The 13,042-nt window shown below is 35.9% G+C and overlaps 2 protein-coding genes across 3 annotated transcripts in view; both read right to left on the bottom strand.

The window, feature by feature from the left end:
- LOC109230962 (secretory carrier-associated membrane protein 2-like) overlaps nt 1–2,404 on the bottom strand; it is a 9,192-nt gene extending 6,788 nt beyond the window's left edge. Inside the window, exons 1-2 of one of the 2 annotated variants that reach the window (XM_019396465.1) lie at nt 2,340–2,404; nt 2,106–2,186 (exon numbers count right to left, since the gene is read on the bottom strand). In XM_019396465.1, coding sequence (XP_019252010.1) covers nt 2,106–2,165 — 60 coding nt within the window. In that variant the 5' untranslated portion in view covers nt 2,166–2,186; nt 2,340–2,404. The other variant, XM_019396464.1, reaches the window with a different exon arrangement.
- Nucleotides 8,046–12,534, bottom strand: LOC109231510 (secretory carrier-associated membrane protein 2-like). The gene is made up of 11 exons (XM_019397171.1): nt 12,211–12,534; nt 11,723–11,821; nt 10,505–10,541; nt 10,018–10,176; nt 9,866–9,928; nt 9,694–9,787; nt 9,067–9,112; nt 8,915–8,982; nt 8,715–8,763; nt 8,559–8,622; nt 8,046–8,425 (listed from the first exon to the last, which is right to left on the bottom strand). The coding sequence occupies exons 1-11, from the start codon at nt 12,532–12,534 to the stop codon at nt 8,394–8,396; spliced, it is 1,035 nt and encodes a 344-aa protein (XP_019252716.1). The 3' UTR covers nt 8,046–8,393.

The raw sequence follows: 13,042 nt of genomic DNA, 5'->3' as shown, positions 1-13,042 counted from the left end.
CTACTAATTAGAGATAAGAGTACAAACTACAAAGAAAACTACCGACGTACTAATTACCGTACCCACTACGAGGAATTAAATTTAGAGTCTTTACGTTCCACATACAATAAATTATAGACCCCCCACTCCAGGAACAAACCTACCCCCCCCCCCCCCAACCCCAAAAGGGACCATCATAATTTTCAGAAATAAACCATAAAACATAAATGATATACGGCAAAGGTGATGATAGGCTATAATTGCATATTTTAGTCGCTTATTACACTAGAATTTACTGCACTTTAATTGAGTTTGCGCTTTAATCGCTAGTGTTTTGCACTAATTGTATGTTTTATGCCTTGTAGGTGTGATTCCGAGCTATATAGATGTCATGGAATGAATTTAAGTGATTTGAAGCTTTGAAGCTTTGAAGTCTGAGTAAAAGCTCAAGGAATTAAGCCGGGATCGTGTTCGGGGGTCAAATTTGATAATTAAGTACGAACGAAGACTTGAGGAGGCATATTGCGCACTGTCTAGTAAAATAGACATAACTTTTTGCTCAGAACTCCATTTGGGCTCCACAATATATGGTTGAAAAGCTAATTCAAAGGGCTACAACTTTCATGTTTTACGTTTTTCCAAATTCCAAACGGAACAGGGTGAAAAACGCGGTCGAAACCGCGACCGCGGAACTGACCGCGGCAGAAATCAGAGAGCTTGTCTGGCCGCGGTCCTACCGCGTTTTGACCGCGGTCGCGCCCCTCCAGGCGTCAAAGAAGTCCTATTTCGCCCGGGACAAGTTTATTTCGGCCCTACACTATTCCAACTTGTATAAAAGGGGTCCTAAACCTATTTTGAAGAAGATGGGACATATTTTGGACATAGATTCGACCTAAGGAGGCAAGAACACATTGGGAGCAAGGCGGAGAATTCTTCTACGAGTTTTTCCTTCCTCTTCCTATTTTTCATTGTTGGTTATGACTTTTAGTATTGTACTTTTACATACTATTATGAATAGCTAATTTGTTATCTAGAGTTTTGATAGAACCTTTTGTAGGATAAATTCTTGTTATGTTTTTATATAATTGAGCCATAGCTTTTCTCTATTTGTTCAACTACGTTTATATTGTGGTTGGTTGAAGAGCTCTCAATTAGCTGTGCCTATTTAGTATGCATAACTCGGGAGAGAGTGCATATTTAGGTAATTGTTGAACAACACCACTCCCAGAGTATATGAGGGATCAATAACCGAGGGTTTAAAGGCGGAATTAGGGATAACGAAGTCTTGGGTGCGATCTGAAGTGAGTTGTATTAAAAGCCAGCTAGCGTAGCTCGGGAGAGTGCGTCTAGTAAATTGTCGTAATTACTCGGGAGAGATTTACGGTAATATGAGTGCTCATGATCGGTAGAGAATACTTAGGCGAAATTATAGAAGACATAGCGGGAAGTATTCCGACAATTGGGGAAATCATAACTCTAGACCTCCTTAATCTTTTCTCTAACCCTCAGTATCGTTAGTTGTTAATTTACTATTTTAATTTATTAGTTAATTAGTTAAACACAAGAATCTTAATATCTATAAGTTTAGGAATTGTTCAAGCTTTCTTCTTGGTTGATAGTGAACAACTGTAGCTAAACCTTAGTTCTCTGTGGGATTCGACTCCGGACTTGTAAACCGGATTATATTTGCAGCGACCGCTTGGTCCTTTTTATAAGGCATAGTTGGGCGTGATCAAAAGGGGCTAACCTCCAAATACACTTACATCATTGCACAAACAAGATTGAAACCTCAAATACCCAATTCAGCCTAAGTCAAATCCAAGCATTACACTATCAAGAGATCACTAAATTCACACCCATCAGCAAAAAGACTTCAACTTTAGCACCACATACATGAATTATGTTCCCCCTCCCCTCCTCCTCCTCCCCCCCCCCCCCCCCCCAATTAAAAAAAAAAGGAGCATCACAATTTCAGAAATAAATAATAAACCATCAGAATTCATGTGATGATATTTGACTCGACTCTGAGTTTAAGAAAGAAAGAGTTTTAGTATAAAACAATCCACAGAAAGGTATTATTCTAATTGCGACAGACTAAAAGGAGAGAGAAAGAGAAAGGAGCATACAGCAAAGGGGTTAACTTCTTCTTCTTCAGCAAAAGGATTGCGATCATAACGGCTACCCATTTTAGCAAAAGTGTTTTGTTACTGGTCTCAAAGAAATTCAGAGGAGAGAAAGAGGAAGAAGCAATTAGCTGAGATCTGAATATAGTCAAAATAGCTGAAAAAAGCTTAGTAAAGAAGGAAGAATGGAAAAGTCTTGGAAAAATAATTCAAAATTTGAGGGCTGAGGAATTCTACCGTTCCAGAGAGAGAGAGTCTTTGCTGCATAAAACATTTGGTTTGGTTTCCGGGGAGGGGGGGGGGGGGGTTGGGGGTTGGTCAGCTATGAATATAGTACTGAAGACGACTTTTATATTTGGGGTTTGAATGGTACTGAAATTTTTGGTGGAGATTAACTGTACTGATATATCATTTGATGAATATAATGTTTGGATGGATTGTATTGTTTTGTTGTATATCACGCACGATGAATAAACTTGTAATATTATAAAGAAAAATTATGATACAGTATATAAAAAGATAGGGTGAATGATAAAATAAAATTATTTAATAATAATGAAGGGTGAGATTGAGAGAAAAAGCCAAGGTCGCGACCACATCAAATCGGTCGTTACATAAAATGGCACATTTCGTCGTTACGTAACGACGGATTTAACGATACGATACAACAAAAATTTTTGTAGCATTCAAAACAAACATTGTATTTAAAGTAATAATACGATACAATACAATAGGTAACGACCATCCAAACAAGCTGTAACAGTTAGACACAGAGAAAATGCAGCTAAAAGAGGAGAGACACATAACATGAATTTGTGTTTCTTGTAAAATACTTGTAGTTCAAATTATTGTAATGTGGTACACCAAAAAATTACAGTGGGATGATAAGTATTTTTTATCGTTAATTAAATATTTTTTTTGATTTGAGCTTTGAAAATAAAATCACTTTCTTTCGACACAAATTTAAGTTAATCGGGATTCAAAATGTATAACGGATATCGAATGAGAAACCCAAATTTTTTTATAGAAATGTCATCCCTACTTTTCTTCTTTCTTTCTCTTCTTCTTTTTTTTCCTACCTATTTTTGTTTTCTTTTTTCCATTAGAGCGAGAATGGTGGAATGTATAGTTTCATTAATCTTAATTAGAGAGTTCGAGTTTGAGTATTAAGATTGAACAATTCTTGGCAGGGGACGCTTTTATTTGCAAATGGGTCTATCCGGTGTGAATCTAAATTAATAGGGTCAGTCAATTTCGAATACCAAATGGTTCAAGCCAAAAAAAAAAAAAAGAAATACTTATATTGCTCTATTTCTTTTGCTTTTCTCTTTGCAAGTTTGGTCAGTGGAAAAGGAGGAAAAAAATGATAAAAATTTATATGAGAGCTTTGATAAAAATGGTTAGTGCTCTGTGCTTATGGAATTGTGAGTTAAGTTTACAATCTCTACCTTTGCAAATAAAAAAAGTCTGAATTGTGTTAGTATGTACGTTCAGTCTATAGTAGAAGAGAAGGTTAAACCGGAGGCAACACATGGAGGAGGCATATTTCACAAGAAAAAAGAAATTGAAAACGAGGGAAAAATAATGACACTCATGAAACACATTTTTATATCCAACAATTTATTTAACTTAGCTGTGTATTGATAAATTTTTTAGGTCATTATTAACCTGTTATAATTGTATCGGTAAAAAATGTACCTGACATGGTTGGTACAGGAGTCGGTATACGGCAAGTATTTCCTAGTTAGCTCCAAATCAACCGAAGTCACTTAGATCGAAGATTGAAGATCAAGGGGCGATACCAAGATCGCCTTATCCGTACGGAACAAAGTCGTTCCGGGGCAACCTATCCGAATAGGTACCTTCTCCGGGACCAACGAATTCCTAGATATACGGGATTCTCCATTAACCACGTCCTGCAACTACGATTCAGCTAGCGTAACAGGCGAGATTCATCGTTATTACTTGTAACGTCTATAACTTATAGGAGAAATTAATCTCAGGGAACTTTACAATTAGGTTACCCTATAAATATTTCTCCTTTCCCAACGTCGTAACAAATTCTGATTATACTACATGATATTATACTGAAATTATCGCTATAGCTTTCTTAATCGTCTCCATTGTTCGTTCGCTTTCGTCCATTGAAGATTAATCACTAAGATTTTCTTTCTCATGTTATTATTATTTTGATATTACACTATCTTTCATCAATACTGATTCAATTGCATTAGTTTAATCTAGTTGTTTGTGGCCTAATTTTGTAAATCTAATAATCGAATTTTAAGTTAGATAATAACGTGTTATCATACATACTCCATTAATAGTACGATAACAAGCCAATAATAACATATGATGACATCGGCATGATAGCAATGATATAAGTTTTAAGAGATGAGTGTAATTTTCAATATTGTCCGGCTATTCCAATAAACCCTTTAAATATCATGTTGAATTTGACCATCCCAACCTAATTTATTCCCATTGTACAACCTTTGATCACAGAAATAATAGACTGTTTGACAGAAAGACTAACTCTTTCTTTGTGAGCAGGGATGTCATATTTAGGGAATTCAACATTTCCCTTTCTTATTTCACAGCACCAACAATCTATGCCCAATAATCAATTCCCAAGTCACATAGATGATGTCTTTGAAACAATGCAAATGGAGGAGAAGATCCCAATGGATGCAGAACCCTCAAATTCAACAAGCATGTAATTCAATCACACAAGTCCAGATACAACTCATGATGCAGATGACAACAGTGGTGATGTAGAAGAACAAGCAGACACCACAGATATAGCTGATCATGCAGATTCACCAGGAAATACAGAATCACAGATATCAAATGAAGTGGTCCCAGCTGAACTTTCCATGGCACCTACAGCTCCTCCTCTTATTAGGCAGTCAACAAGAACAAAGATCCCTCCTATTTGGATGCAGGATTATCTAGTAGGTGGAAAGAAGAATTCACAATGTCCTTATCCTATATCAAACTTCCCATCTTATGACAATACCACACAGAAATACAGGGATTACATCATGGCTTTCTCAACAATCACAGAACCACATAATTTCAGGGAAGCAGTGAAAGATGACAGATGGATACAAGCCATGAAACAAGAGATTGAAGCTTTAGAGGATAACAAGACCTGGGTTGTGGTGGACCTGCCACCTGGGAAATCTTCTATAGGATCAAAATAGGTCTATAAAATCAAGTACAAAGCCAATGGAGAGGTTTAAAGCTGGACTTGTTGCCAAAGGATATAATCAACAAGAAGGGCTAGATTATCATGAGACTTTTTCACCTGTTGCAAAGATGGTAACAGTACGATCAGTCATTGCATTTGCTGCCTCCAAAGACTGGTCTCTCTATCAAATGGATGTCTTTAATTCTTTCCTACAAGGAGACTTAGAAGAGGAAGTTTACATGGACCTACCACAAGGTTTTCAAAGACAGGGGGAGAACAAGGTTTGCAGACTGTTGATAGGTGAGTTAAGATATTTTCTTGGGATTGATGTCTTGAGGTCTAAGAAGGGGATTCTTCTCAATCAAAGAAACTATACTCTAGAACTTATTTCAGAAATGGGGTTAAGTGGTGCTAAACATGTTGTTACACCTCTAGAACTCAATCAGAAAGTAACTTCTATTGAGTATGATAAGGTAATTGGGAGTCAAGGCCTTGGCCCTTTGATAGATGCCACATATTACCAGAAATTGATTGGCAAACTTTTGTATCTCACAGTCACTAGGCCAGACATTAGCTATACAGTACAAGTCTTAAGTCAGTTCATGCAAGCTCCAAAAAGATCTCACATGGATGCTGCTACTCGTGTAGTGAGTTATCTCAAACAGGAGCCAGGAATAGGAGTGATCATGCGAAGGCAACAAGCAGATGCTTTGGTTGGATTCTGTGACTCAGACTGGGCAGCATGCCCAATGAGTCGAAGGTCAGTCAGTGGTTACCTTGTTAAGTTTGGAGATTATTTAATCTCTTGGAGGTCTAAGAAGCAACACACAGTCTCTTGCAGCAGTGCTGAAGCTGAATACAGAAGCATGGCATCTGCAATAGCTGAGATTGTGTGGTTGAGGGGACTGTTTGTAGAACTAGGGACACCAATTCACCAACCAGTTCTCTTATTCTCAAATAGTAAGGCAGCAATTCAAATAGCTGCTAATCCCATCTTTCATGAACGAACAAAGCATATTGAAATAGATTGTCATTTCATCAGGGAGAAGCTCAAGCAAGGGATACTGCAAACACAATATGTATCTACACAACATCAACAAGCAGACATTCTCACTAAAGGATTGGCATCACCTCAGCATCAGTTTCTACTTAGCAAGCTTGGTGTGTTAAACATTTTACACCGTTCAGCTTGAGGGGGAGTATTGGAATATGTAGTTAAATGTATAAGATATGGGAACTTAACTGTACATAGTAAAAAGTTAGGGGTGTTAGAGTTATTTTAGTTAGTTAGTAACTAATTGTTAGTTAAGAGGTGTATATAGTAGGGCTGTGCACGGATCGGATTGGATCGGATTTAGCATATTTCGGATTCGGATTTCGGATTTCGGATTCTGAAAAGGGCAATCCGAATCCGATCCGAATTAACATTGGATCGGATCGGATTTTAAACTTTGGATCGGATAATTTTTCGGATTGTCGGATCGGATTGTCACAAAATTGCTGGTTAGGACTTAGGACCATTCATCTCCTAAAACACCATTCAATCAGAAAAAACAATTCATCTCCTAAAGCACCATTCAATCAGAATCAAAAAAATTGAGTGAATAAACACCATTCATCTCCTAAAACACCATTCAATCATATTGAGATTCACTGTTGTTGGTTGTGGAATCAGTTGAAGCGTCTCTTTCACCAAAATTTTCAACAATTTGAAGTTTATTTGGTGTCTCTGTCTCATCTTCCATCTACCAAAACAAAAAAAAAAATCAAAGTAAAATCAAAAGTTGAAAAATAGAACATGAAAGAGACATAAAAGACATAAGAGAAGGGAAGAGAGGCGGAAGAAAGAGACATAAAAATCAAAGTAAAATCAGAAGTTTGAGACTTTGAGTCTTTGAGACTCTTCAGTCTTCACTGAAGAGAAGAGAGGCGGAAAAATCTAAGTGAGTGAGGGGGTGTGTAAAAAATGAATAAGCCTAACCCTAAAATTTTAGTGTAGTATTTATATAGGTACATATAGTTTCGGATTTCGGATCGGATCGGATTTAGATCATACCAATCCGAATCCAATCCGAAAATCCAAAATTTTATAAAACACAATCCGTATCCAATCCGAAATCCGAAATCCAAAAATCCGAAATAGAGTGGATCGGATCGGATTTCGGATATCCGATCCAAATGCACAGCCCTAGTATATAGTCTGTTGTATTGTTCCAAATCTTCTCAATCGAGCTATTCTGAATACAGAACTTTCTTCTCCAAGCTTCATCTTCTAACAATACTGATTCAATTGCATTAGTTTAATCTAGAAGTTTGTGGCCTAATTTTGTAAATCTAATAATCGAATTTTAAGTTAAATAATAGGAGTAACTTCTTATCATACATACTCCGTCAATAGTACGATAACAAGCCAATTATAACATGATGACATCGACAGGATAACAACGACATAATTTTTAAGAGATTGAGCGTAATTTTCAATATTGTCCAGCTATTCCAATAAACCCTTTAAATATCATGTTGAATTTGACCATCCCAACCTAATTTATTCTTCCCATTGTACAACCTTTGATCACAGAAATAATAGAATTGACCGCCTCGCGCTTGGAATATATATTTGATCTCGTTGCTGCCGTCTTTCTTTTATTTTTCATTTCTACTTTTTTAATTAAACTTTTGACCACTGAAAACAACTCGAAATCAAATAAAATGATGCTAGTAGTTATACCAAATACCAGCTCGAACACAGGATGTAAATTTCTATATTTTTTTCCTAAATGATAACTCAAACATATAAAAAAAAAGGTAATTCGGTGCACAAAATATTCTGCATTCACGTAGGGTACAAGAAAGGACCGCATCCAAAAGGTGTGATGTAGACAACCTACCCTAATGCAAGCACTAGTAGCTGCTTACAGCTCAACCCGTGACCTACAAGTCATACAATGACAACTTTACTGTTGCTCCAAAAGGCTCTGCTACGATAACTCAAACATATGAAACAAATTCTATATATACCACATTTCACCAGCCATTTTCACCATTATATTGTTGCTCTCAGAGCCCCTCTAGCAGCTTCGAGCTTCATCTCTACACCTTTACGACTTCCACAGAAATACATATATACTTACTGCATAAGGAGATCACAAGAAAACCGAGATGTTAGGTATCTGAACCCACTGGCTCGATGAATCCGGATTCACGTCGGGTATGACAAGAATAAACTGTAAGTAGAGATCAAATATATAAGAGAGAGATCATACCTATAACCAAGATGCTCAGCACAGATTCAAGACAAAACAGCCCAAAACCGATGAAATAGAAAATCTAAAAGAGGAAAATAGCATATTCATATTAACAGACTGACTCCTATAATTTGTATGCTATACTTCATTACACCAGTTGACTATGTTACATACCCCAACAAGTACGTCATCGCCCATGAGATCTATTGTAGGTAGAATACCTCTGTTCCAACAAATTATAAATGTTCAGATCATGAAACCAGATAATAATTGCAACAACTTAGAGCAAAATCCAGAGAAATCTATAAGCAATTAGCTAAAAGAAGGACTAATGCTCGTTACAACAAGTCGTACGGATTAAGAAACGAACTTACGTAAGTGATTTTCCATCAAAAACTACTCGAGGTGAAACAGCAGCAAAGACGCAGAATATAATATGAAGCTGTACACAAAAGCAAAATATAATAAGACATCTTTGCATTCACCAATTTAGATAAAGAAAAACAATTCTAGGGAACTTAATTACCTTGTAAAACAAGAAAAATCCCGCAAACTGCATGGTACCCTCAGTTCTGTGTCAAAATATTTGTGTTAGCCCCACACAAGATGTAAATAATGAATGAGTTTTCAGCCACAATATCAACCTTGTAAGCTATAATATTTCAGCTACATGACCAAAACTCAAGTGACAATTTGCGGTATTGCCTGTATTATCAAAGGTGAAAAGCGCAAGAAAGCTCTAAGGATTGTGAAGCTTTATGCGCAGCGCGCAAAATAAAGCGCGAGCTTTAATGAAGAAAGGCACAAGTGGAGAAAAACTATAAATATGTATGTGTAGTTCAAGACTAATATCTATAAGAAATGAATACCAAATAAATGGATAAAGAAAGAGTACTCATAAAGAAATAGAAGAAAATTTACGATAAAGTGAAATATCAATAGTTTAGTATTGTCTTTTCAAGATTACACTCATTGGCAAATGAAAGTATGCCTTAGAGCCTTGATGACAATATTAAAGTGCCCGCTAAGCGAGGCGAAGCGCTAAACATGTTTTGAGCCTCGCTTCAGGACTTAAGCACGCCTTTGATAACATTGGGTATTGCATTCAGAAAATGTCCAATCAAGTACTGAAAGTAAATGTTCAGTTATTTACCTAAAAGCACGATAAAGAGGACGATACCACAATACATACGCTCCTGGAACACCCGATATGAAGTAGATAATAGAAAGGAACCAGATCTTTACATCTAAAGCCAAAAAAACTAAAAGTTAGGATGCTTCATGACATGCAGAAATGAGGAACATACACACTGAATTAAACAAACCTCCTTCTCTAATCCATGCTATAGTGAGAGCTATGATATTCCATAAAAGGCACGCAGAAAGTCCTGTTAACATCATAAGTTATGCCAAAATGACATTTGTAAAATAAAGCAGAAGAACCAAACACATATATAGTGAGGTAAAGATAACATACCCAAAAATGCTGTAAATGCAGCATATTGCAGCTTTTGCAAATGAACAGGTATTTCATTTGCAACGTCGTGATGGATAATTGGGAAGAATGGAGGCCAATTTTTCGCCTCAAGAACAATGGCTGCTGTAAAATCAGAGAGAATAGAGGGACTTGGAAATACTGCATAAAAATCATCTGAACCATGTAACCTTTAAACTTGCAAAATACTTATTAAAAAAAGTCATAAGATTTGCATTACTTATGGCTACACCATGTAATTAAATTTGGACGGACACAATGGATATAATAGAACGAAAACCAAAAAGGAAAAGTCAATAAGCTCTATTTCTTCATATCTAATTGGAAATTTATGGTTCTATATATCCCATTTAAGTTCCTAGTTTCAATGTCTACAAAGTTACTAACTGAAATAGCCCTGATATTGAATGAAGAAGCATAAAAGGGTACAAGAGATCATTCGACTAACGCAAGGAGAAAAAGAAAACACCTCTTGCAGCAGCAGCCTCTTCTTTTTGTCTCAATTCCTGGGCATGGAAGAAACCAAATCAACGAATACTAACATTGATACCTCAAGCAAACAGGAGCAGCCGAATGTTATATGGCTATTAAACTTTTGAAACTTGTGATCTTTAAGATACCGTAACATTTGAATGACTATAAAAGCTTGTCATTACGAACAAAACGGGAAGTTCGAGTTAAATTGTTTTTAATTAAAAAGGTGGCATTCTTTTTGGAACGGATTAATAAAGAATGTCACATAAACTGGAATGTAAGGCGCACATTTACTTATTAGTCCTTTCCAATAATAATGATATATTTCTATATTTGAAAATAATTAACTTTGCACTATCCATTTTATCCTTAATAAGCTACACAATAGTATGGCATATTTAAGGGCACAAACTTAAAAGGTTTTATAGCCACACAAGTATTATGGCATATTTAAGATAATTTCAAAAGTCTTTATTGTTTTTTCTTAAACAGTATGGTGAATTAAACTATATATATATATATATATATATATATATATATATATATATATATATATATCACACAAATTGGAACGAAAAAAGTATTTAACAAAATATTTTGCGAAACAAGTTTGCAATTTGGCCATGTTCCTCCGCTGTGCAAGCATCACAAATAGCGGCGAAGCTAGAAATTTCCCCAAGGTGTTCAAATTTTAAAGACGTGAAAAATTCCCGACAAAAGGTGTTCAATATGTATTATATTCCGCTAAAACATAATATTTTACCTATATACACAGTGTAATTTTTCGACGAAAAATAAGAGCAAAGAACCAGAAGAAGCCTAATAAGGGGCGGAGCCAGCCCTTCGGCTAGGGGTTAGGCGAACCCACTAGTTTTGATTCAAACCTTATAATTGTCGTAAGAAATTCATTGAATATACATAGAACCCAGTAAGTTAAAAAAAATTAGGATCCTTAACCCATAAGCTTCAGATCATGACTCCACCCGTGAGCCTAATTATGTAGAGGTGCATAAATGATTCCAAGGATTTTGAAAGGGTAAATTAAACCTATGGAACCAAAAACTTTGTAATATTGTTGAAGACTTGGTAGAATGGTTAATTAAGAAACAGGGATACTGATAAAAGGATATCATAGTAATAGATGTTAAATAAGATTAAAAAAGAGAGTAGTAAATAGATAATCACATTCAATAAATTCAGAAGTTGAAATTACCGTAGCACTATCAAGAGTAATATCAATAGGTGCGTCAGCCGGTTCATGCGGAAGCGGTGAAAGTCCTGAGTTGGTTGCGGGAGGAACACTCCCACTACTCTGAATAAAAGAGGCTAATATGATTTGAACTCGTTTAATATTAATGTGGATCAAGACAATGGGGTAAAATATTTTTTACTGGCACTTAATATTTAAATCAAATTAATGAATGCAAATATATCCATTTATTCACTTAATTATAATTTTTTTTTTTTTGGTAATTAAAACATTCATTTACCATGGAAATATTTACAAGTAAATCAAAAACCCTTACATATTTTCCTTCTTTCCTATGCTTCACCCCCTTACCACCTTTCTATTATTTACATATTTCCTATCTATTACATTGGATACCTGTCTAAACTATGTAGGATTTTCTCTATATACTTATTACTTCGATAGTGAATCTCCTGTATTATCATCTTGCATATTATCTCCCATCCTCTTGCCTTGGCTTGGAAAATTCGAATATTTCTTTCTTGCCACACATAGTACACAGTTGCTGTTAATGCCATTTTATATAATTCTGCTGCTGCATTTTTCCTCTTAGTCCACTTCTCAGCCCATCTTAGTTCCTCATCCCATCCATACACTGGTCTTTTGATCCCTTGCCATACTAACAGTTTACTCCACAATGCATTTGCATATGGACATTCGAAAAACAGATGTTGAATGGTTTCACTAGCTCGTTTGCATAAGACACATTCTTGATCAACTTGTATTCTCCATCTCTGTAGTATGTCTCTTGTGTACAGTTTGCCATGTGCTATCATAGTTAATACAAAAATTCACCTGGGGCATCCTGTATTATGACAAACAACTCTTCTCCAGCTTACTTTGTCAAATCTTCCTCGCAGTCTGTGATATATGTGTTTAACCGAACATTTGTTCATTTTTATGATATCATCATAGCTGAATCCTGCATCCATAAATGTCTTCTTTGCTTTCATGATCTTGCTCACCATACATGATGTTTGCTTCAGTTGGACTTCCCATATGTTCCTATCTTTGATGTAGTAGCTATGCATCCATTGTATCCACAGCTTCTTCTTTTCTTTGCAAAGGTTCCAGTACTGTTTACGTATGGCAGCTTCGTTCCAGATAGTTATGTTCATGATATTAAATCCCCCTGCTGATTTGGGGAGACAGACTTTCTCCCATGCCAATAAGGCCTTTTTTGACGCATTGCCTTCTCCTGTCCATAAAAAACTTCTGCAGATTGCTTCAATTAGCTTAGTGATCTTCTTAGGGAGCACAAAGATTTGCGCCCAATAAGTTTGG

The sequence above is a fragment of the Nicotiana attenuata genome, chromosome 8, assembly GCF_001879085.1.
Source record: "Nicotiana attenuata strain UT chromosome 8, NIATTr2, whole genome shotgun sequence".
In the NCBI taxonomy this organism is placed as follows: domain Eukaryota; kingdom Viridiplantae; phylum Streptophyta; class Magnoliopsida; order Solanales; family Solanaceae; genus Nicotiana; species Nicotiana attenuata.
This window is presented reverse-complemented; position numbering and strand designations above follow the sequence as displayed.